This window comes from Ostrea edulis, chromosome 1, assembly GCF_947568905.1.
Source record: "Ostrea edulis chromosome 1, xbOstEdul1.1, whole genome shotgun sequence".
Lineage (NCBI taxonomy): Eukaryota > Metazoa > Mollusca > Bivalvia > Ostreida > Ostreidae > Ostrea > Ostrea edulis.
In genome coordinates, this window is record NC_079164.1 from 59202097 (window position 1) to 59229596 (window position 27500).

The window sequence follows — 27500 nt, forward strand, 5'->3', positions numbered from 1 at the left end:
TGGCCCCGTTAGGGAGCTGCAGTTTGGCCCCTAAATATTTCTTGTAGAGATAACTCGAGAACGGTAAAGAATTTCTAAATACTTGTTGAGCAAAAAATGTTTCAAATGACAAGGCCTTTCTTACGATATCAAGCAAAACGGGCTGGCCCTTTAAATTAGGGGTTCAGAAGGGTCCAAATGTTTTTGAGAATATCTCAGAAACTATTAATATTTTATAATAAGTTGTAGAAGCGGAAATGTTCATCACAACGAGCTTGATCTTATCAAATCAAAAAGTAGGTCATATGTCACGTAATTAGAGATTTTAAGGGCCAAAATCGTAAATATTTGACGCCTCATATCTTTAAAACGACATATTTTTTGAAAAGCATTATTGAACAAAAGTTGTTCAATGTGTCATAACCTATCGATCAATATCAAAAAATGGGTCTGTGGGCCTCATGGCTCGCCTGTAGAGTCGATTTTTGTCGATATCAGTCGATTTCAAAAACTTGTAACTGGTAAATATTTTGTAAGGACATATTAAACAAAAGTTGTTCAGTTTATCGAGATCTATCGATTGATATCAAGAAATAGGCCTATGGTCCTAATGGATCGCCTGTAGAGTCGATTTTTGTCGATATCAGTCGATTTCAAAAACTTGTAACTGGTAAATATTTTGTAAGGACATATTGAACAAAAGTTGTTCAGTTTATCGAGATCTATCGATTGATATCAAGAAATAGGCCTATGGTCCTAATGGCTCGCCTGTAGAGTCGATTTTTTGTCGATATCGGTCGATCTCAATAAATTTTTACAGGTAAATATTTTGTAAAGACATATAGAACTAAAGTTGTTGAGTCTATAGAGGGCTAACAAATGACATCAAGAAATAGGCCCGCGGGCCTTATGGCTCGCCTGGAGAGTCGAATTTCAAACGAATTTCACCGCAACTTTGCTTCAGAAGCTTATGATATGAAAAATTGATTATATCTAAAGTGTCTTAAAGTCGGAAACTAAATTGGGACTCATTTGTCTTTTTTCTTTTTTTTTTTAACTCCGAGTGCATCAACAAATCGGACGGAAGACCTACTCGTTGCTCGCAACGAGATCGTGTCTAGTTTTTATTATTATTATTATTTTCCTTGGTAGTACACGCGTTTTTCTCAGCCATTTCTCGATCGATTTTCACGAAATTTTCAGGAAAGATGTCTTTTGGTGACGAGACTTTGCTTGCAAAATTTCGTGCTTGACGTCACTTCCGGTCAGGAGTTATCTCTCTTTTAGTGACTTTTTGAAGGGCCTTGTTGTCCACACATCTCCTCCGTCAGTTTTGAAGCTAGAGTCTTGAAATTTCTACACAAGATAGAGTAAACATTTTAGAAGATTTGTGGGGGATTCGATTTTACCGGAGGCGATTTGCCTAAACGCTCGCCTGGACCTGAAAAAATGGATGCCAAAATTTTTCGCCGATTTCGGCGATTTTTGACCTTTGATCTCCAATATCTTTTTTCTTGCAAATATTTTGTTAAGACATGTAGAACAAAAGTTGTGCACATTTACGAGATCTTTTCGAAAATATCAAGATTTAGGGGCTAGCCCCTTCAATTAGGGATCTAGAAGGGTCCAAAGTCTAGATCAAATATCTCAAAAATCGTTAATATTTTGGTATAAGTCAAAGAACAAAATATGTTCATCTCAACAATCCAAATCTATTCATATAAAAATTTAGGTCATATGTTACGTAATAAGGGATTTTAAGGGCCAAAACCATAAATTTTTTACCCCTTGTATCTCGAAAACGACAAATATTTTGAAAAGCAATAAAGAACAAAAGTTGTTCAGAATGATGATCTGAACAATATGCATATTTCGTTTTTACCCTATGTGGCCCCGTTAGGGAGCTACAGTTTGGCCCCTAAAAATTACTTCTAGAAATAACTCGAGAACGGTAAAGAATTTCTAAATACTTGTTGAACAAAAAATGTTTGAAATGTCATGACCTTTCTTACGATATCAAGCAAAAGGGGCTGACCCTTTAAATTAGGGGCCCAGAAGGGTCCAAAGGTTTATGAGAATATCTCAGAAACTATTAATATTTTGTAATAAGTCATTGAAGCGGAAATGTTCATCTAAACGAGCTTGTTCTTATCAAATCAAAAAGTAGGTCATATGTTACGTAATAAGGGATTTTAAGGGCCAAAATCATAAATAATTGACGCCTCATATCTTGAAAACGACCAATATTTTGAAAAGCATTATTGAACTAAAGTTGTTCAGAATGATAATCTAAACAATATGTACATTTCGTTTTTTCCCTATGTGGCCCCGTTAGGGAGCTACAGTTTGGCCCCTAAATATTTCTTGTAGAGATAACTCGAGAACGGTAAAGAATTTCTAAATACTTGTTGAGCAAAAAATGTTTAAATGACAAGGCCTTTCTTACGATATCAAGCAAAACGGGCTGGCCCTTTAAATTAGGGGTTCAGAAGGGTCCAAATGTTTTTGAGAATATCTCAGAAACTATTAATATTTTATAATAAGTTGTAGAAGCGGAAATGTTCATCTCAACGAGCTTGATCTTATCAAATCAAAAAGTAGGTCATATGTTACGTAATTAGAGATTTTAAGGGCCAAAATCGTAAATATTTGACGCCTCGTACCTTTAAAACGACATATTTTTTGAAAAGCATTATTGAACAAAAGTTGTTCAATGTGTCATAACCTATCGATCAATATCAAAAAATGGGTCTGTGGGCCTCATGGCTCGCCTGTAGAGTCGATTTTTGTCGATATCAGTCGATTTCAAAAACTTGTAACTGGTAAATATTTTGTAAGGACATATTGAACAAAAGTTGTTCAGTTTATCGAGATCTATCGATTGATATCAAGAAATAGGCCTATGGTCCTAATGGCTCGCCTGTAGAGTCGATTTTTTGTCGATATCGGTCGACCTCAATAAATTTTTACAGGTAAATATTTTGTAAAAACATATAGAACTAAAGTTGTTGAGTCTATAGAGGGCTAACAAATGACATCAAGAAATAGGCCCGCGGGCCTTATGGCTCGCCTGGAGAGTCGAATTTCAAACGAATTTCACCGCAACTTTGCTTCAGAAGCTTATGATATGAAAAATTGATTATATCTAAAGTGTCTTAAAGTCGGAAACTAAATTGGGACTCATTTGTCTTCTTCTTTTTTTTTAACTCCGAGTGCATCAACAAATCGGACGGAAGACCTACTCGTTGCTCGCAACGAGATCGTGTCTAGTTATTATTATTATTATTATTCTTTTTTTTTCTCCTTACCGATTTTTGTGCAGAAGATTTCTCGGAGATGGCTGGATCGATTTGCTTCAAATTTTCAGGATTGATGCGTTGCCATTTGAAGTTTGTACCGCCGTTTCAATTTTTGAAAAATCACGTCCGGTTGGAAGTTATCCCCCTTTTATCGATTTTCAGATGACCATTTTGTCCAGACAAAAACTCAAAAACAATAAAAGCTAGAGTGCTGAAATTTTCAGTGATGTTAGACGACATGTTGTAGTTGTGCACCTGGGTTTTCAAAATTTCCGGAAGTGCCTAGTATGGAAGCTCGCTAGGGGTCGAAAATGGAGTTTTAAAAAGTGTCCAATTTTTTTCCACGTTTTAAATCAGAACTTTTTACTCGTAAATATTTTGTTTAGATATATATAACAAAAATTGTACAGTTTATTGAGATCTTTCGTGTCATATCAAGAAATAGGCCCATGGGCCTCATGGCTCGCCTGAACCATTGAATTTCTGTTACAATGATTAACTTTTTTCTCACGAAACTTTTGGTAAGACATGTAGAATAAAAGTTGTTCAGTTTTGCAAGATCTATTTAAAGATATCTTTAAAAAGGCTTCCGGGCGTCATGGCTCGCCTGAACAGTCGAATTTGTATCGCAATTAATAACATTGATAACTTTTTTCTCGAGAAACTTTTGATAAGACATGTAGAACAAAAGTTGTTCAGTTTCGCAAGCGTTAACTAACAATGTTAAGAAATAGGCCTGCGGGTCTCATGGCTCGCCTGAACAGTTGGATTATTGCTGCAATCTATAACATTTTTGTCAAGAAACTTTTAATAAGACATCTAGAACAAAAGTTGTTCAGTTTTGCAAGATCTTTCGAACAACATCATGAAAAAGGCGAACGGGCCTCATGGCTCGCCTGAACAGTTTGATCAGTGTCACAATTACTAACTTTTTTCTCGAGAATCTTTTGATAAGACATGTAGAACAAAAGTTGTTCAGTTTTGCAAGATCTTTCAAACGATATCAAGAAAAAGGCCCACGGGCCTTAAGACTCACCTTAACAGTGATAAATGTCGCATAACTTTATACTCGTAAATATTTTGTTTAGATATATATAACAAAAGTTGTACAGTTTATTGAGATCTTTCGTGCTGTATCAAGAAATGGGCCAATGGGCCTCATGGCTCGCCTGTACCATTGAGTTTCGGTTACAATGATTAACTTTTTCCTCACCAAACTTTGATGAAACACGTAGAGTAAAAGTTGTTCAGTTTTGCAAGATATATCTAATGATATCAAAAAATAGGCCTACGGGCGTCATGGCTCGCCTGAACAGTCGAATTTGTATCACAGTTAATAACATTAATAACTTTTTTCTCGAGAAACTTTTATAAGACATGTAGAACAAAAGTTGTTCAGATTCGCAAGCGTTAACGAACGATGTGAAGAATAAGGCCTGTGGGTCTCATGGCTCACCTGAACAGTTGGGTTATTGTTGCAATCTATAACATTTTAGTCAAGAAACTTTAAATGAGACATCTAGAGCAAAAGTTGTTCAGTTTTGCAAGATGTTTCAAACAACATCATGAAAAAGGCGAACGGGCCTCATGGCTCGCCTGAACAGTTTGATTAGTGTCACAATCAATAACTTTTTTCTCGAAAAACTTTTGATAAGACATGTAGAACAAAAGTTGTTCAGTTTTGCAAGATTTTTCAAACGATATCAAGAAAAAGGCCCACGGGCCTTATGACTCGCCTTAACAGTCTGATAAATGTCGCAATCAATAACTTTTTTCTCAAGAAAATTTTAATAGGACATGTAGAACAAAATTTGTTCAGTTTTGCGAGATATATCTAGAATGATATAAAAAAAAAATAGGCCTCCGGGCGACATGACTCACCTGATCAGTCTCGAATTTGTATCGCAGTAAATAACATTATTAACTTTTTTGTCGAAAAAAAGGCTGACCCCTTTCATTAGTGGCCGAGAGCGGCAGATATTCTTTAATTTATAGCACTTCAATGATCAATATTTGTAAAACATTACCGAAGCTAAATTGTACGTCTAGACAATATATTTGTATCATTATTTATGAATGAAAATCTCAGTCAAATTCTTATCTCATCACATCTAAAATTGGACGGAAGACCCACTCGTTGCTCGCAACGAGATCGCATCTAGTTATTATTATGTTCCCCAAACAAAGTTTGGGAACATATTGGTTTTACTCTGTTTCTTATTATGTTCCCCAAACGAAGTTTGGGAACATATTGGTTTTACTCTGTTTCTTATTATGTTCCCCAAACAAAGTTTGGGAACATATTGTTTTTACTCTGTTTCTTATTATTATTATTATTATTATTATTATTCTTTTTCTCCGGTACTTTTTTGTCCGGTAGTGTTCTCAGAAACTACAGAAGGGATCGTTATGAAACTTTCCAGGATGATAGTATAGCGTTTGTAGATGTGCATAGTGATAGTCATTTTGTCTGCACGTGCATGCACGCGCGCGCACGTGCATTGCAATTTTGGTACAAAAAATGGAAAATCAGAATATTAAAGGAAGCGATATAAAACCTAAATAGGATGATAGTATATCATTTGTACATATGAAAAATAATAGTTATTTTGTCAGCACGCGCACGCATGCGCGTGCACGCGCATTACAAAATTTGTACACTAACTTTGGAATCAGTCTAACTTTTTTGTTGTTCATTGAAATGGCTTGAAATTCATATCATAGGTAGATATTGAGACCCTTAACTGATTTGCATGGTCAAAATTACCAATTTGCACACGCATGCACGTGCGCTTCATTTTGATTGGATAATACTAAAACGTTTGTAACTATCTTATTTATGAAGCGAATGAGATGATATTCACAGCATACGTAGACAATATGAGTATCTATATATTGGTGTAACAAAAAAATGCCAACGCACACGCGCATGCGCGTGGAACGTTTTTAAATGTTCAATTTTTAAAGGACGATAAAGTTTTTGTTTTTCATCAAATTCTATTGATATTAATGGTTTAGATGTGTCTTAGTACTCCTTACAAATTGCTGTGGTTAGAATTACTGCTCAGCACGTGCATGCACGTGTGCTGATTTCTGATTGGACGATTTTAAAATCGCTATAACTTCCTTATATTTGATGGAAACATTATGAAATTCACACTGTGGGTATATGATACACATGCCTGTTGAACGACATCAACAAAAATTCGGAATCATACACGCGTGCGCGTGTATGCGCGTGCAACGCTTTCTTTCATTTTTGGGTACTGAAATGACCATATTGAACGTACTACATGTAATTAAAGGCTAAAATAAAATGATTTTTTGCTATAGATTCACCAAAACATCATTTTTTAATTGGGGGAGGTTTGGGGAACATATGTAACGGTCCCCGTTACAATTAGAACTAGTTATTATTATTATTCTTTCCTTCTTCTTGGGACTTTTTTGTCCACGAGTGTTCTCAGAAACTACTCATGGGATCAATCTGAAACCTTTTAAGGATGATAGTATAGCATATGTAGATGTGCGGAACGAATGTCATTTTGTCTGAAAATACATGCATGTGCATGCACGTGCATTGGATTTTTTGTTTACCAACTTTGGAATCAGTCTAACTTTTTTATTTTTCAATGAAATCGTTTGATATTTATATCGTAGGTATAACAAGGGACCCTTAACTGTTTGGCATCGTCAAAATTTCAATTCTGCACGCGCATGCACGTGTGCTTCAATTTGATTGGATAATACAAAACCGTTTATATCATTCATGGCAATCAAGGAAATTTAATGATATTTACAGGATAGGTAGACATGTCAAATATCTACAGATCGATGTAATAAAAATTGCAAACGCGCATGCGCACGCACGTGTATTGTCTTTTGAAGGTTCAATTCTTTCAATGACCCTAACTTTTTTGTTTTTTGTCAAAATCTTTTCAAACTTGTATTGTATATGTATCTTGATATTCTAAACAAAAGTGTATAGTCATAATTACCATCCGGCACGTGCATGCACGTGTGCTAAATTGTGATTGGACGATTTTCAAATCGCCATAACTTTCTTATAAACGATGGAAACAATATGAAATTTATACTGTAAGTATATCTATCAAATGTCTATTGAATGACATCAACATTGATGCTGAGTCATACTCACGTGCCCGTGTATGCACGTGCATAGCTTTTCTTTCATTTTTCGGGTACTAAAATGGTCATAACTATTGAATTAAAAACTGAAATGAATTCAAATTTACCCTGAGGATCTATGATATGAATGTCTGTGAAATGGTGTCAACAAATTTTCCATTATCAAAATGGCGTGCGCGTGAATACGCGTGCATTGTAATTTTTGATGTCTAAATTTATGTATTGGTCTATAACATTTTTAGATTGCAATGAATAGGTTTGAAATATAGGTTTCAGGTATCTTTGGTACCTTTCAATTTATTGCTAGGGTCAAAATCATTTTCCTGCACGCGCATGCACGTACGCTTAATTCTGATTGGACAATTTTGAAATCCCAATAACTTTCTTATGAGTGAAGCAATCGATACCAAATTCATATAGTAAGTATATTGTTCAAATGTCTATTGAATAGCATCAACAAAATTGCTGTGTCGTACTCCCGCGCACGTGTATGCACGTGCATTGATTTCGGTCTTTGTAGTTTTGAGTTGCCGTTAATTTCTCGTTTTTCATTGAACAGTTGTGAAACTTCTTTTGTACTCATATAGTCAGACTTGTAATGGATCGAGATGGTCAAATTATTTATCTGCACGTGCATGCACGTACGTGCACGTGCACAAAACTCTCAGATCTTTATAGCTGATTTGAACTAGTATGAAATGGACTGAACGTTACAAGATGGTTATATATTCACATGCTACACAGTTTGCAATGGTCAAAACCACTTGTACTGAAATAAATGTCACCACTTACTAAATGGGGGAATGTTTGGGGAACATGTGTAACGGTCCCCGTTACAATAAGTACTAGTTATTATTATTATTATTATTATTCTTTCTTTATTCTTGTCACCCTTTTTTGTCCACGAGTGTTCTCAGAAACTACTGAAGGGATCAAGATGAAACCTTTTTAGGATGATAGAATACTCTATGTAGATGTGCGGAACGAACGTCATTTTGTCTGAAAATGCATGCATGTGCATGCACGTGCATTGGATTTTTTGTTTACAAACTTTGGAATGCGTCTAACTTTTTTATTTTTCAATGAAATCGTTTGATATTTATATTGCAGGTATAACTTGAGACCCTTAACTGTTCGGCATCGTCAAAATTTCAATTCTGCACGCGCATGCACGTGTGCTTCAGTTTCATTGGATAATACAAAACCGTTGATAACTTTCATGTAAATTAAGACAATTTGATGATATTTACAGGACAGGTAAAGATTATAAATATCTACAAATCCATGTTATAAAAATTGCAAACGCGCATGCGCACGCACGTGAATTGACATTTGAATATTCAATTAATTCAATGACCATAACATTTTTGTTTTTTGTCAAAATCTTTTCATACTTGTACTGTGTATGTATCTTGATATTCTTAACAAAAGTGTATAGTCATAATTACCATCCGGCACGTGCATGCACGTGTGCTAAATTGTGATTGGACGATTTTCAAATCGCCATAACTTTCTTATAAACGATGGAAACAATATGAAATTTAAACTGTAAGTATATCTATCAAATGTCTATTGAATGACATCAACATTGATGCTGAGTCATACTCACGTGCCCGTGTATGCACGTGCATAGCTTTTCTTTCATTTTTCGGGTACTAAAATGGTCATAACTATTGAATTAAAAACTGAAATGAATTCAAATTTACCCTGAGGATCTATGATATGAATGTCTGTGAAATGGTGTCAACAAATTTTCCATTATCAAAATCGCGTGCGCGTGAATGCACGTGCATTGTAATTTTTGACGTCTAAATTTAAGTATTGGTCTATAACAGTTTGAGATTGCAATGAATAGGTTTGAAAATTAGGTTGCAGGTATGTTTTGGGCCTCGCAATTTATTAATAGTCTCAAAATCATTTCCCTGCACGCACATGCACGTGCGCTTAATTCTGATTGGACAATTTTGAAATCCCAATAACTTTCTGATGAGTGAAGCAATCGATACCAAATTCATATAGTAAGTATATTGTTCAAATGTCTATTGAATAGCATCAACAAAATTGCTGTGTGGTACTCACGCGCACGTGTATGCACGTGCATTGATTTCGGTCTTTGTAGTTTTGAGTTGCCGTTAATTTCTCGTTTTTCATTGAACAGTTGTGAAACTTCTTTTGTACTCATATAGTCAGACTTGTAATGTATCGAGATGGTCGAATTATTTATATGCACGTACGTGCACGTGCACAAAACTCTCAGATCTTTATAACTGATTTGAACTAGCATGAAATGGACTGAACGTTATAATATAGTTATATATTCACATGCTAAACAGTTTGCAATGGTCAAAAGAACTTGTACTGAAATAAATGTCACCACTTACTAAATGGGGGAATGTTTGGGGAACATCTGTAACGGTCCCCGTTACAATAAGTACTAGTTATTAAGGTCTTCCGTCTCCTGCGGAAGACCTTACTATTATTGTTCGCGTTCTTCTTCTTCATTATTATTATTATTATTATTAAGGTCTTCCGTCTTCTGCCGAAGACCTTACTATTATTGTTCGCGTTCTTCTTCTTCATTATTATTATTATTATTATTATTATTTTCCTTGGTAGTACACGCGTTTTTCTCAGCCATTTCTTGATCGATTTTCACGAAATTTTCAGGAAAGATGTCTTTTGGTGACGAAACTTTGCTTGCAAAATTTCGTGCTTGACGTCACTTCCGGTCAGGAGTTATCTCTCTTTTAGTGACTTTTTGAAGGGCCTTGTTGTCCACACATCTCCTCCGTTAGTTTTGAAGCTAGAGTCTTGAAATTTCTACACAAGATAGAGTAAACATTTTAGAAGATTTGTGGGGGATTCGATTTTAACGGAGGCGATTTGCCTAAAAGCTCGCCTGGACCTGAAAAAATGGATGCCAAAATTTTTCACCGATTTCGGCGATTTTTGACCTTTGATCTCCAATATCTTTTTTCTTGCAAATATTTTGTTAAGACATGTAGAACAAAACTTGTGCACATTTACGAGATCTTTTCGAAAATATCAAGATTTAGGGGCTAGCCCCTTCAATTAGGGATCTAGAAGGGCTCAAAGTCTAGATCAAATATCTCAAAAATCGTTAATATTTTGGTATAAGTCAAAGAACAAAAAATGTTCATCTCAACAATCCAAATCTATTCATATAAAAATTTAGGTCATATGTTACGTAATAAGGGATTTTAAGGGCCAAAACCATAAATTTTTTACCCCTTGTATCTCGAAAACGACAAATATTTTGAAAAGCAATAAAGAACAAAAGTTGTTCAGAATGATGATCTGAACAATATGCATATTTCGTTTTTACCCTATGTGGCCCCGTTAGGGAGCTACAGTTTGGCCCCTAAAAATTACTTCTAGAAATAACTCGAGAACGGTAAAGAATTTCTAAATACTTGTTGAACAAAAAATGTTTGAAATGTCATGACCTTTCTTACGAAGACAAGCAAAAGGGGCTGACCCTTTAAATTAGGGGCCCAGAAGGGTCCAAAGGTTTATGAGAATATCTCAGAAACTATTAATATTTTGTAATACATCATTGAAGCGGAAATGTTCATCTAAACGAGCTTGTTCTTATCAAATCAAAAAGTAGGTCATATGTTACGTAATAAGGGATTTTAAGGGCCAAAATCATAAATAATTGACGCCTCATATCTTGAAAACGACAAATATTTTGAAAAGCATTATTGAACAAAAGTTGTTCAGAATGATAATCTAAACAATATGTACATTTCGTTTTTTCCCTATGTGAGCTACAGTTTGGCCCCTAAATATTTCTTGTAGAGATAACTCGAGAACGGTAAAGAATTTCTAAATACTTGTTGAGCAAAAAATGTTTAAAATGACAAGGCCTTTCTTACGATATCAAGCAAAACGGGCTGGTCCTTTAAATTAGGGGTTCAGAAGGGTCCAAATGTTTTTGAGAATATCTCAGAAACTATTAATATTTTATAATAAGTTGTAGAAGCGGAAATGTTCATCTCAACGAGCTTGATCTTATCAAATCAAAAAGTAGGTCATATGTTACGTAATTAGAGATTTTAAGGGCCAAAATCGTAAATATTTGACGCCTCATATCTTTAAAACGACATATTTTTTGAAAAGCATTATTGAACAAAAGTTGTTCAATGTGTCATAACCTATCGATCAATATCAAAAAATGGGTCTGTGGGCCTCATGGCTCGCCTATAGAGTCGATTTTTGTCGATATCAGTCGATTTCAAAAACTTGTAACTGGTAAATATTTTGTAAGGACATATTGAACAAAAGTTGTTCAGTTTATCGAGATCTATCGATTGATATCAAGAAATAGGCCTATGGTCCTAATGGCTCGCCTGTAGAGTCGATTTTTTGTCGATATCGGTCGATCCCAATAACTTTTTACAGGTAAATATTTTGTAAAGACATTTAGAACTAAAGTTGTTGAGTCTATAGAGGGCTAACAAATGACATCAAGAAATAGGCCCGCGGGCCTTATGGCTCGCCTGGAGAGTCGAATTTCAAACGAATTTCACCGCAACTTTGCTTCAGAAGCTTATGATATGAAAAATTGATTATATCTAAAGTGTCTTAAAGTCGGAAACTAAATTGGGACTCATTTGTCTTTTCTTTTTTTTTTTTTAACTCCGAGTGCATCAACAAATCAGACGGAAGACCTACTCGTTGCTCGCAACGAGATCGTGTCTAGTTAGGGTCTTCCGTCTTCAGCGGAAGAACCTTCTATTATTCTATTGTTGATTTTTCACTTTTCTTATTATTATTATTATTATTTTTATTCTTTTTTTTTTTCCTTACCGATTTTGTGCAGAGGATTTCTCAGAGATGGCTTGACCGATTTACTTCAAATTTTCAGGGTTGATGCATTGCTATTTGAAGTTTATATCTTTTTTTGAATTTTTGAAAATTCACTTCTGGTTGGAAGTTATCCCCCTTTTATCGATTTTCAGATGACCATTTTGTCCAGCCAAAATCTCAAAAACGATAAAAGCTAGAGTGCTGAAATTTTCAGTGATGTTAGACGACATGTTGTAGTTGTGCACATCGGTTTTAAAAATTTCCGGAAGTGCCTAGTATGGAAGCTCGGTAGGGGTCGAAAATGGAGTTTAAAAAAGTGTCCATTTTTTTTCCACGTTTTAAATCATAACTTTTTACTCGTAAATATTTTGCTTGGACATATATAACAAAAGTTGTACAGTTTATTGAGATCTTTCGTGTCATATCAAGAAATGGGCCCATAGGCCTCATGGCTCGCCTGAACCATTGCATTTCTGTTACAACGATTAACTTTTTTCTCACGAAACTTTTGATAAGACATGTAGAATAAAATTTGTTCAGTTTTGCAAGATCTATCTAATGATATCAAAAACTAGGCCTCAGGGCGTCATGGCTTGCCTGAACAGTCGAATTTGTATCACAATTAATAACATTAATAACTTTTTTCTCGAGAAACTTTTGACAAGACATGTAGAACAAAAGTTGTTCAGTTTCGCAAGCGTTAACTAACGATGTTAAGAAATAGGCCTGCAGGTCTCATGGCTCACCTAAACAATTGGGTTATTGTTGCAAGCTATAACATTTTTCTCAAGAAACTTTTAATAAGACATCTAGAACAAAAGTTTTTCAGTTTTGCAAGATCTTTCGAACAACATCATGAAAAAGGCGAACGGGCCTCATGGCTCGCCTGAACAGTTTGATTAGTGTCACAATCAATAACTTTTTTCTCGAAAAACTTTTGATAAGACATGTAGAACAAAAGTTGTTCAGTTTTGCAAGATCTTTCAAACGATATCAAGAAAAAGGCCCACGGGTCTTATGACTCGCCTTAGCAGTCTCATAAATGTCGCAATCAATAACTTTTTTCTCAAGAAAATTTTAATAGGACATGTAGAACAAAATTTGTTCAGTTTTGCGAGGTATATCTAGAATGATAAAAAAAAAGGCCTCCGGGCGAGATGACTCGCCTGATCAGTCGACTTTGTATCGCAGTAAATAACATTATTAACTTTTTTGTCGAAAAAAAGGCTGACCCCTTTCATTAGTGGCCGAGCGCGGCAGAGATTCTTTAATTCATAGCACTTAAATGATCAATATTTGTAAAACATTACCGAAGCTAAATTGTACGTCTAGACAATATATTTGTATCATTATTTATGAACGAAAATCTCAGTCAAATTCTTATCTCCTCACATCTAAAATTGGACGGAAGACCCACCCGTTGCTCGCAACGAGATTGCATCTAGTTATTATTATTATTCTTTTTCTCCGGTACTTTTTTGTCCGGTAGTGTTCTCAGAAACTACAAAAGGGATCGATATGAAACTTTCCAGGATGATAGTATAGCGTTTGTAGATGTGCATAGCGATAGTCATTTTGTCTGCCCGTGCATGCACGCGCGCTCACGTGCACTGCAATTTTGGTACAAAAAATGGAAAATCAGAATATTAAAGGGATCGATATGAAACCTAAATAGGATGGTAGTATATCATTTGTAGATATGAAAAACGATAGTTATTTTGTCTTCACGTGCACGTATGCGCGTGCACGTACATTACAAAATTTGTACACTAACTTTGGAATCAGTCTAACTTTTTTGTTGTTCATTGAAATGGCTTGATATTCATATCATATTTAGATATTGAGACCCTTAACTGATTTTCATGGTCAAAATTACGAATTTGCACGCGCATGCACATGCGCTTCATTTTGATTGGATAATACTAAAACGTTTGTAACTATCTTATTTATAAAGCGAATGAGATGATATTCACAGCATACATATACAATATGTGTATGTATATATTAGTGTAACAAAAAATGCCAACGCACACGCGCATGCGCGTGCAACGTTTTTCAAATATTCAATTTTTAAAGGACAATAACGTTTTTGTTTTTCATCAAATTCTATTGATATTAGGGGTTTAGATGTGTCTTGGTACTCCTTACAAATTGCTGTGGTTAGAATTGCTGCTCAGCACGTGCATGCACGTGTGCTGAATTCTGATTGGACGATTTTAAAATCGCTATAACTTCCTTATATGTGGTAGAAATGTTATGAAATTCATACTGTGGGTATATGATACAAATGCCTGTTGAACGACATCAACAAAAATTCGGAATCATACACGCGTGCACGTGTATGCACGTGCAACGCTTTCTTTCATTTCTTGGTACTGAAATGACCATATTGAACGTACTACATGTAATTAAAGGCTAAAATAAAAGATTTTTTGCTATAGATTCACAAGGACATCACTTTTTAATTGGGGGAGGTTTGGGGAACATCTGTAACGGTCCCCGTTACAATTAGAACTAGTTTTCTTTATCATTTGAAAGACTTTTTTATGTTTACTGTTACAGTATAAAAACTAATTGCATATTTAGGAAAAAACAGGAAAGAATGTACCCATCTTATGAATTTTGCAACCCTAGGGTTTTGATTCTAGAAAAGGTCCAAATTAGTCATATTGTGTTAATGTAAAGCAGGTGTTTTTCCGAAAATGATGCATAAAAATCCCCAAATGATGGATGCTTTGATGAGAATATGCCACAAGGGAACCTCAGTGCCACTCTGTTGCATAAAAATTGTAACAGTTTTTTCTCTGCCAAAGACTGGAAATTAAAGCTTGTTTAAGCCAACCACATTGATAATACAAGAGGCCCACAGGCCTTATCGGTCACCTGAATACTAGTGAAAAAGTATCACTACTTCCATGGGCTATGAAATCTAGAAAAAATTGCCAGTTCTGAATATCTAAGCTAAATCTAATGTTCAGCAACAGTATAAAACAAGTGTTCATAAAACTTCACTGCCCTCAAAAGTGCATACACTGATGAAAGGCTTTAAATAATAGGTGTATTAACATTAAAACATCAAAATATATGACTAATTTGGACTCATCCTAAAGTCATAACCCAGGCCTGGGTTGTGAAATTCACCATTTTTTGTACATCCTTTTCTGCTATTTCTAAGTATGCATTTCGATTTAATACAGTATCAGCAAACTTACACATAAATACTTTAGATACTAAGTTTGGCCCCACCCTGGGTTCAAAACCCTTACTCTGGGGAAAATCAAATTTACAATTTTGGTAAACGACTAACTGCTTTATCTATTTAGTTTCAATTTAGTATCAAAAGCACTAAAAAAAATATTATTTAGGTGTTTTACACATGAACACTATATAACAAGTTTGACCCCGCCTTGGGGTCAGAACCCCTACCCCGGGGATCATGAAATTTACAATTTTGGTAGAGGCCTTCCTGATCTACATCACTATGCATTTAGTTTTTCTTACATGTGTGTGGTCATTGAGAAGAAGATTTTTGAAAATTTGTCATTTTTGGGCAGTTTTTGCCCTGCCCCATAGGCCCCAGGGGTGCAGGAATCCTAACATTTACGATCTATGTTCCCTTTGTTCCAAATATGTTTCATACCAAATTTGAAAAGAATTGGAATGATGGTTAAAAATTTTTATTGTCCACACATTTGATAACTGACCATTTTGGCCCCACCCGATACCAAAACCCCTACCCCTGGGATCATCAAATTTACAATTTTGGTAAAGGACTACCTGTTCTTTCTAAATATCTATTTACTTTCAATTTAGTATCAATAGAACTAAAGAAAATGTTATTTAAGTGTTTTACACATAAACACTATATACCAAGTTTGGCCCCGCCCTGGGGTCAGAACCCCTACCCCGGGGATCATGAAATTTACAATTTGGTAGAGGCCTTCCTGCTCTACATCACTATGCATTTAGTTTTTCTTACATGTGTGTGGTTCTTGAGAAGAAGATTTTTCAAAATTGGTCAATTTTGGGCAGTTTTTGCCCTGCCTCAGGGGTGCTGGAGTCCTGAAATTTACAATTTATGTCCCCCTTGTGCCAATGATGCTTCATACCAAATTTGAAAAGAATTGGACTGGTAGTTATTAAGAAGAAGTTAAAATGTTCAATTGTTAACGCACAACGGACGACGATGGACGAAAACCAATTGCAATAGGTCACCTGAGTTTACTCAGGTGACCTAAAAATATCAAATGGTTAACTTTTTGCTTGTTTTACTTATTTATTTGTATGAAACGAATTTCCCAATTTCAATCAAATATCTCTATTTTTCCCAAACTTCTGGATTCAAGGGGCAAAAAATCCTGCATATATTACATATATGCATAGCCTTTCATCAATATAGGCACTTAAGAACAGTGTCACATCTTGTTTTATACTGCTGCTAAATATTAGAATTAAGCGCTTAGATATGCAGAACAGGAATTCATAGTCCTTGGCACTAGTGATACTTTTAACTAAATATTCAGGTGACCAATAAGGCCTGTGGGCCTCTTGATGATTTTACAAAATCAAAGCAAAAGGTTGGCATAGCCTTTAAAAATAACTTTCACAAGAATAGATGCACAATTTCATTTTCCTGTTCATAAACATACTACAGGACTTACTTTAAATAAGCCATATTTATATATATGCATATATGATTTTTTACACAATAGCCAGTGCTCCCACTGGACCAAAATTCCCTTTCGCCACTTTTTCAGGGTGCGGCGCAACGCAAATAATCTCATGTTTTACAATTATTTCCATCATATTATTTTATTCATTACACTGATTTTAGCATTTTGAATCAGTTATAGTACTTAATCATATCCACCTACCATACCTAAACACTTCTTTCTGAATTATTAAGAAGTTGATTTGTTTTTTGATAAATTATATTATGGAAATCAAAAATCAGATAATAAATCATATAAATATAAACTTCATGATGCTACACCCTTCAGTGAAAACATTGTGTACTTTGCCCGAAATACAGATGTCACAAAACATCAAGCCCAATCTAGAGTCGTATCTCAACCATTCCCTAATAAATTTCCGTTTTGGTATGGAAGATTTTGCAATTTGGACAGAATAAGATGTTTGAGCAGGTGGGGTTGACTGTAAAGCCAAAGAATGATATTTTTTTTAAATTCTAGACTGACTTGGGTCAGAAGCTACGAGTTTAGTGTCAAAATAGAATGGGGTGCATAGTCTTATGAGATTAACATTTTTATACTGTTGCGCACCGAACTTCAAAGAAAATTATTTATTAAAATTGCTATGTCCATATCAATGGTGACCGACCGTATTGTTTATGAAATGTCGAACTAAAATCAAACCCATCAAAATTAAAATCTTGTAATCAACGAGCTTGGCCGCAAAAACAAACAATTGATGTATATACATTATACACAATAATACGGCCAATTTAATTACCGGTCGGTTCTGTGGTTAAGAATTGACATTAATGTGAAGATGATAACACGATAATGAATAAGACTTCAAATGTTAAACAATTGACCACAGCAGGGTACACAGCTGTCTGATGTACTTTATTACATAATCACCGACTTTTTTGCAGCCATACATTACCTGAGGCTATTATCTGGCCTTCATGACCAGCTCTGTGTGCACTGGAGCGACGCGAGATTTCCGGTCGCACGCGTTGACTGAATAAACAAATTTTGACTGCATAAACAAACAGGCGATAATGTGTCACTGACAAAGGATAACACAAGACAGATTTTAAAATACAATTTACTACAAAATGGGATTTTCGCCACTTTAATTTTTTTTTCACCATTGGCGAAAATGGCGAAGCCCAGCTCGAGCACTGACAATATCCAATTTTTACAGGTATTATAGGACAAAAATCCCAGATATAGGACTTTAAAGAGACATGATAAATTTTATAGGAAATATAGGATTGTGACCCATGACTATATTCCCAGTTTGGCCCTACCCTGAAGTCAGAAACCCTACCCCGGGGGTCATAAAATTTACAAATTTTGTAGAAGCTTCCTTGCCTATCATTACTACATTCTTACTTTCTCTGCTAGATGCCCAGGAGTGAAAAAGATTTTTAAAGAAATACATCAGTTTTAACCCCAAAATGAAGGCCCCTTAGGGTTGGGGGGGGGGGGGATCATGAAATATACGATTTCCGGTCTCCTTCACCTACAGATGTTACATACCAAATTTGATCAAGATTGGCCCAGTAGTTTCTGAGAAGTTGTTAACGGATGACGCACGACGACGGATGCAGACCAATAGCAATAGGTCAATATATTTATACAAGAGGCCCAGGGGCCTTATAGGTCACCTGAGTATCATGTAACAACCTTCCAATGTTTGAATTAGGTTTGTGTTTAAATATAAGAATTTTACTTTTGGATGGAAGAAACATTGAATAGCTATGTGGTCAGCCCCGCTTTTGCACCAGAACCCCTGACCCAGGGGCCATAAATTTCAGTTTTGAAAGAAGCATCCTTGATCATCATTATCATATTATTAGTTTGTCTACTTAATACCCAGCAGCAGAGGAGAAGATTTTCAAAGAAATAAAATGCATTTTCACTATATGATCAATAGGGCCCCACCCTAATACCAGAACCCCTGACCCAGGGGCCATGAATTTCACAATTTTAAAAGAGGCATCCTTGCTCATCATAACCATGCTATTGGTTTGTCTACTTAATACCCAAGGACAGAGAAGAAGATTTTCAAAGAAATAATGCATTTTCACTATATGACTTATAGAGCCCCACCCTAGCACCAGAACCCCAGATCCAGGGGCCATGAATTTCACAATTTTTAACAAGAGGTACTGTGAGCAATGCTCATTAAGAATACCCCCCGCTTACCCCAATCTCCCAAAGGGTGTTGGTAATAGGTATAAACTACCTCTTTTCTGAGTGTTGCTACTTCGATGTCCAGTGCGCATGACCTTTGACCTTTTGACCCCAAAATCGATAGGAAACATCTTCATCCCATGGGTAGTCCATATGTATGATATGGTGACTGTAGGTGGAAAGGATAACGCTTTAGAGCCCGGAAACCATATTGCTACTTCAATGTCCAGTGCGCGTGACCTTTGACCTTTTGACCCCAAAATCGATAGGGATCATCTTCATCCCATGGGTAGTTCATATATATGATATGGTGACTGTAGGTGGAAAGGATAACGCTTTAGAGCCCGGAAACCATATTGCTACTTCAATGTCCAGTGCGCTTGACCTTTGACCTTTTAACCCCAAAATCGATAGGGAACATCTTCATCCCATGGGTAGTCCATATGTATGATATGGTCACTGTAGGTGGAAAGGATAACGCTTTAGAGCCCGGAAACCATATTGCTACTTCAATGTCCAGTGCACTTGACCTTTGACCTTTTGACCCCAAAATCGATAGGGAACATCTTCATCCTATGGGTAGTCCATATGTATAATATGGTGACTGTAGGTGGAAAGGATAACGCTTTAGAGCCCGGAAACCATATTGCTACTTCGATGTCCAGTGTGCTTGACCTTTGGACCCCAAAATCGATAGGGAACATCTTCATCCCATGGGTAGTCCATATATATGATATGGTGACGGTAGGTGGAAAGGATAATGCTTTAGAGCCCGGAAACCATTGTGTCTACAGACGGACGGACGGACGGACAGACGGACAACCCGATTCCAGTATACCCCCCCCACAACTTGTTGCGGGGGGTATAAAGAGGCATCCTTGCTCATCATTACCATGCTATTAGTTTGTCTACTTAATACCCAGAGACAGAGAAGATTTTCAAAGAATTTCTACATTTTCACTATATGACCAATAGAGCCCCACCCTAACACAAGAACCCCTGCCCCAGGGGCCATGAATTTCACAATTTTGGTAGAGGACTCAACGCTCATTATAATTATGCCCACAGTTTGGCTTCTTGATGTCCAGGAGTAAAGAAGAAGATTTTTTTAAATTACACTCATTTAGATGGTTTTTGCCCCACCCCTCAGGCCCCAGGGGGGCAGGGACCACGAATTTCATAATTTTTGTTCCCCTCCACCCACAGATGCTATATGCCAAAATTGGTTGAAATTGGTTCAGGGGTTTCAGAGAAGAAGCTGAAAATGTTCAAATGTTAACGCACGACGAACGACGACGGACAAACCCAAATAGCAATAGGTCACCTGAATGAATTCAGGTGACCTAAAAAGTGACAGTGAAACACGTGTGTTTGTTTTGAATTCGGGTGGGTGTTTTGGGTATTGGTAGATCAATTGGCTCTTTTTTGGAAAGTGTTTATGGGTGAATAGGGTGAGTCCGTGCTATGCACGAGGTAGCCACGTATAAGGTAGAATCTCGGGCATTTACAAATCATTCGAAGTTCACTGCTAGTTTGCAACAGACTACTACCCCCCCCCCCCCCCCCCCAGTATTGATGCATATCGTTTTAACTTTAAGAATTGTTGATTTACTTGTTTTATTTTCTTTTGTAGAATGGGTTTTTTGAAGTCAAATGAAAGATTGATTTTGTACATATGTATTTATTAAAAAAGTATGTTGCACTAGTGCATGCGAGCTCATCCTACATACAGGTGTTTGTGTTTTATTTTATAAATGATTTATGTTCGGTTGAACTGGTGACCTAAAAATATAACTTGTTTAAAATTGATAACCCAAACTTGGAATCTCTCTATAATGAGTTTCTGTCATAATGTATAGCCTTCATTTTTGTAAAACCTTTTAAACACACAGTAAACACAGTAGACTTTGATTATTAATTTTGGGAAAATCGTGAATTAGTCCCTTCAACATGTCAGAGACTTCAATGTGTCTTGGCATCATGAATCTTTACAGTAAATAACATGAAAATTATATACATGTTTACAAATAGTACAAACATTTCCCAATAGTCCTGTTTGACAAGTCTATATTTAATTTACTTGGGGATATCACAATAGTCCTGTTTGACAAGTCTATATTTAATTTACATGGGGATATCACAATAGTCCTGTTTGACAAGTCTATATTTAATTTACATGGGGATATCACATGGTTGGAAGTATGTCTATTTTTAATTTGCATGGGGGAAGGAGGGGGGCATAAGAACTATATACGCTTTACCAACTGTATCTTCACATTAATTCTAATCTTATCATACATGTAGTTCAACACAATAATCAAAATGTACATCTTGCAAACTGCCATATGGTTTAACAAGTAATTTATCTTGCCACGATCTATATAATTTTGAATGTTTTTTATACAATTCCAAAACAATGTTGTGATTCTCATTAATTTTTAAATAAACTTGTTTCTTTTCAATTTACTTGGACAAGGAAAAATATCTAAATTTCTTATTGGTCTTGTAAGTGGTATTAAAATCACACAACATTATCTCTGAATTAAAAGTTTGTGTCAAAATAGGATTGCGTAGAATGATACTAGTAAAATTTCTGTAGAGGAACAAATTTCAAATTTTCAACAAAAGTTTAAAGTCCACAGGCCTCATCACTGTTTTCATATTCTTGTTAATTAATACAAAGAATACAAGTATGTACAGTCCATGGATAATGTTGCATATTTTAAATACAAATCATAGGTAGGCTACAAAAATGCAAATGTGTGATAATGTGAAGAAGTCCCTGTATACATATTGTAGAACCCCATTTGTTTGGAATACTTCATTAGCTGATAGGGGTCATTGATTCAATGACTGTTCAACCCTAACAATCACTGGCACATATGCGTCCAGCACATAAAAAGTGCAGAAAACTTACTAGTATTTGTAAGCATGATGAAAAAAAGTGTGGAAAACTATGTATTTTCACTAATTTTCTAAATTCAAGGGTCATAACTCAGCAAAAATAAATGGAGCAGACAAAATTTGAACTTGATCTGTAAATTATCATGATAATATCTGCAAGCATGATGAAAAAGTGTGGAAAACTGATTTACCAGACTGATAGACCGATTGACAGACAGAGTGCAAGCCTTAAAGTCCCTTCTGGTTTCGCCGGTAGGGGACTAATAATGATTAAAATGGATGTTCTTTTTATCTATCATAATTTTAACTTATCATTCTTATGCTAAACCAACACAACACTTTCATCTAAAATATCTGCTTTTTCTTACTTTTTTGTGAAAATGTAATTTCTGAATCAAAAGACTACAGTAATTTTCTATCAGTTTCCCATATCCATCTTTCAGGTGACCCTGAAAAATAAAATTGAATGATTTATTTTCATCAGTAATTAAATTTTGTGAAATTTCTGCAAAGTGACATACAGTTAATATGTTTCTGCTATTATTGAATTTGACTTAGGATTACATCAATGTACATGTATAACAGCATAAGACATGTTGCAGCAACTTTACAGTTCAATATTTGCATTTCCAATGTCTTTGCCTTTGATATCTCTACAAATTGTAATGATAGCCATTTCCTCATGAATATGCTACATTTGTGAAAATACACATATGAATCTTGATCAATATAGTACATCTATTTTAATGACTGGGAATTCTGACAGAAATGAAAATTGACTGTAACTATAAAAAACGAATTTTCATTTTTGAAAATACAGGAGGGTATGAACTGCAACGCATCATGCCAGCATAGTTTTCATGAAGCCCTAACGTGCTTCATGAAGTATGCTGGCGTGAAGTATCACAATTCATATCCTCATGTTGACGAGAACTACCGTAGTATATTTGTATGAAATTGTTTCCAATCCTTTTGATCCTAGTTGTTACTTTTGAACATATGTTATTGTTGGACTTTTGGGTTATTGGATGACACCTTAATTTTTAGGGTAATTAGCAGCAACCATAGACTTTCCTATTCTCCAATGCGGAAGAGCTCTACAGTTTTGGTGGGGATTATCAATGGCGATGCAGTCTAAGTGTTTACTAGTCTAGAGGACAATACAGGTATATAATCCAACTTTTCATGGTAGCAGTCCATGGTTGTGAAGAATAAACATGGTAAGTAGTTTCAAGAATCCCCCAGTGTTCAATCAAAAGTCAATCACTTATGAAACATGGAAAAATGAAATTGCTGTGTGGCAGCTTGTTACTGAACTAAAGAAAGAAAAGCAAGCACTGGCCGTTTCACTGTCACTTACTGGAAATGCCAGAGAAACGGCAATGGAGCTTCCAGCAAACGAATTGGAAAAAGAAAATGGTATGGAACTACTTATTGCTTAATTAGACAAAAGTTTTTCTTCGTGATGATAAAGATAAAGCTTATGAAGCTTACAAAAACTTTGATGAGTTCAAGAAAGGAGAAAATATGACAACATCAGATTACATTGTTGAGTTTGATAAACACTACAACAAGGCAAAAAAGTATGACATGGCACTCCCTGAAGCTGTTCTTGCCTTTAAAATATTGGACAAAGCAGGGCTCTCCTTGCAAGAGAAACAATTGGCATTGACTGCACAGATCTCAAATACAAAGCAATGAAATCAGCATTACAGAGAATTTTTGGTGAAAATATGAATTCTAGTACAGAATCAAAAACTGATACTCAAGTCATTACTGTCAAACAGGAACCTGTTTTCTTTACACAACAAAAGAAATCAAACAGTAAACAATGAGGGACAAATCCTTTAAACAAATTTAGGAAAAGAACAAAATGTGCTATTTGCCAAAGTGTTTTTCACTGGGTAAAAGACTGCCCTGAGAAAAGAAATTCAGTACAAGTGACCGAATGTGAATCTGACACGGTGGAGGATTGCAATGTTAGTCTTACATTACTCACAAACGATCAACCCTCAGCAAGTGAAATTTTTGTTTTGGAGTCTTTAGGATCAGCAGTTATTGACACAGCTTGCACCAGGACAGTGTGTGGGGAGAAGTGGTTTCACTTGTTTTGTCAGGAGGTAAATGAAAAAGTACCAACAGTCACTAGTCGTCGTGTCTTCAAGTTCGGAGATGGCAAAGTAATTCACTCATTTCAGCATGCCACAATACCAGCTGTTGTCGGAAAAACAAGATGCAACATTGAAACTGAGATTGTTGGAATGTGATATTCCTCTTTTGCTTAGCAAGTCCTCACTCAAGAAAGCAGGAACAGTTCTAGACCTAAAAAATGATCGCGCCACTATGTTTAATCATCTTGTGAATTTAGAATTTACTTCAAGTGGACATTATTGTGTTAAGATTTTGAAGGATCAGAAAGTTAACAAAAGTGAACTTTTAAAAGAAGAGGAAATTCTTGAAATCACTGAAGACATGAACAAAGATGAAAAGGAAAAGATAGTGATAAAACTTCATAAACAGTTTGGACATGCAACATATGATAGACTGGCTCAGCTGTTAAAAAGTGCTGGAACAACTGACAAAGAAACACTAGATTTACTACGACCGGCATGTCAGAATTGTGAGACCTGTAAGCAGTACAAAAGACCAGTCCCAAGGCCTGTTGTGGGATTGCCATTAGCAACTGATTTCAATGAGACTGTAGCTGTAGACTTAAATGAATTGGAGCCTGGATTATGGTACTTGCATGTTATTGATGAGTTCACTCATTTCAGTGCCGGAAGCATCAAAACGTCATCAGAATTTGTAAAGAAATTCTTGGAGTGTTGGTTATCAAAATATGGAGCTCCAAAATGTCTCTATAGTGATAATGGTGGTGAATTCAACAATGATGAAGTTCGTGACATGGCTGAAAATTTCAATATGGGAGTGAAAACCACAGCTGCATACAGTCCTTGGACCAATGGTTTGTTGGAATGCCATAACAGAACTCTTACAGAAATTATCCCAAAAATTAGGGCAGAAAATGACTGTGATTGGGAGACGACTCTTAATTGGGCACTTATGGCAAAGAATGCCCTGCACATTGTGCATGGATTCAGCTCCTATCAACCTGCCTAGTGTTCTCACCGATAGACCACCAGCTCTGGAAGGAACAACTATAAGTACAATAGTTGGAAAACACATTGAGGCACTACATTCCTCTAGGACAGCTTTCACTAAAAGTGAGTGTTCTGAGAGAATAAGAAGAGCACTGAGAAAGCAAATCCGTTCAATTGGCAACCAATACCAGAAAGGAGATCATGTTTATTACAAGCATCCAGATAGTGAAAAGTGGAAACGCCCTGGTGTTGTAATAGGACAAGATGGTCCAGTAGTATTTGTAAGACATGGAGGAATTTGTGTTCGTGTACACCAGTGTCGAATATCAAAAACAAGTACATCAACAGAAGGTAACAAATCTTAAGAAAATGAATCTGACAATTTAATGTCTAAACAGCAAATGGGAGAAACAGGGAGAGAAGAAAGCGACAGTGACTTGGAAGGAGATGATAACTCCTTCAAACAAGCTAAACAAAAGGAACTCTTATCATGGAGAAAGAATAATGTTTATGTTGAAAAAAAGGACAATGGCCAAAAGTGCATATCACGATTCCCCTACTTGTGGTTCGGATTCTCTAAGACTCGTTCTGACCATATTAGCACAGAGACATTGGAATGTACACACTATGGATATCAAAACGGCTTTTCTTCAAGGGTCAGAAATTGGACGCGAGATATTTGTGAAACCGCCTCCAGAAGCTGGTTGTAAAGGAATTGTTTGGCAGTTGCGTAAATGTGTGTATGGACTGTCTGATGCTTCTCTAAGCTGGTACAACAGAGTTAAAGAAGTACTTGTTGGTTGCGGTGCTGAGGTTTCAAAAGCTTATCCAGCAGTGTTCATTTGGAAGAACAAACAAAACGTTGATGGGGTACTTGCATGTCATGTAGACGACTTCTTATGGGGAGGATCTACTGAATTTCAACAAAATAAGGAAAACAAATAGGAAACGAAGATGGAGAAGAAAACAAATCATTCTCATATGTAGGAATTGAATTATTTAAACATGAGAATGACATAAAACTTTGTCAAAATAATTATCAGAAAAACATTCAATTCATTGCAATTGATAAGAGTCGTTATGCAGAGAAAGAGGACACACTGACAGTGATGGAAAAAGAAATTCTCCAGTCAAGAATAGGACAAATTCTGTGGATAGCCAGACAAAGCAGACCCAATATCATATTTGATGCATCCAATCTTGCTTCAAGTTTGAAAAAGGCCAGTGTTCAAACTTTGATTGAGGAAAACAAGATCATCAAAAACATAAAGTCAGAAAATGTTACATTGAAATTTCAAAATCTTGGACAGCATACCAACTTGAAGCTTGTGATATTTTGTGATGCATCCCTTGGAAATCTACCTGATGGAGGAACTCAAGGAGGACATTTTATTGCATTGTTTGGATCTAATGGGCTGTTTACTCCCTTGACATGGCAGTCGAAAAAAATAAGGAGAGTAGCAAGAAGCACACTAGCTGCACACTAGCAATGGCTGATGCCATTGACAATGGAATGTATTTGGCTTCTCTTTATATGGAGTTGATGTCTGGAAAAACACAAAGTATAGACTTACCGATTGTTTGTCTAACTGACTGTCAATCATTCAAAAATGCGATCGAGTCAACAAAACAAGTGTCAGAGAAAAGGCTGAGAATGGAAATCAGCAGTATTTGAGAGTTGATTCAACAGAAAACAATCACGGAAGTGAAATGGATAAAAAGTGAAAACCAGCTTTCTGATTGTTTGACCAAGAAAGGAGCATCACGTCTAAACCTACTCAAAGCACTACAAGATGGTGCTTGGGTAAGCTCCTTCAGAAACCTGTACATCGTGTAAATATGTTGTTTTCAAAAAACTGTTTATGACTGGATTTCAGTAGATACTCTAAGGATAGATGCACATCATTTTTCTTTCTTGAAAGAGAGGGAGTTTGTTACCTTTGAACATATGTTATTGTTGGACTTTTGGGTTATTGGATGACACCTTAGTTTTTGGGGTAATTAGCAGCAACCATAGACTTTCCTACTCTCCAATGCGGAAGAGCTCTACAGTTTTGGCGAGGATTGTCAATGGCGATGCAGTCTAAGTGTTTACTAGTCTAGAGGACAATACAGGTATATAATCCAACTTTTCACTAGTATCAATAAAATATGTTCAAAACAATGTATTTTCAAAACTGAAATTTATTTCTTAATTAAAACCTAAATTTTGCTCCTTTGAATACAAAGTGGGGTGTTCTGAACATTTCCTAGAGGGTTAGCTATTCCACTGCATATTGTACCAATAAATGAATTTAATCATCATTCATAAACATTTTATGCAAAATGCCTGAAAGTTGTAAGAAACA

General features: G+C 35.8%; 1 protein-coding gene across 5 annotated transcripts in view; it reads right to left on the minus strand.

The window, feature by feature from the left end:
- The window catches only part of LOC125649532 (huntingtin-interacting protein 1-like), a 230721-nt gene that overhangs the window by 173783 nt on the left and 29438 nt on the right, over nt 1-27500 (minus strand). For all 5 annotated transcript variants that reach the window (XM_056155233.1, XM_056155229.1, XM_048877117.2 and 2 more), the window contains exon 5: nt 22420-22500. In XM_056155233.1, coding sequence (XP_056011208.1) covers nt 22420-22500 — 81 coding nt within the window. The remainder of the gene's footprint in view (nt 1-22419; nt 22501-27500) is intronic.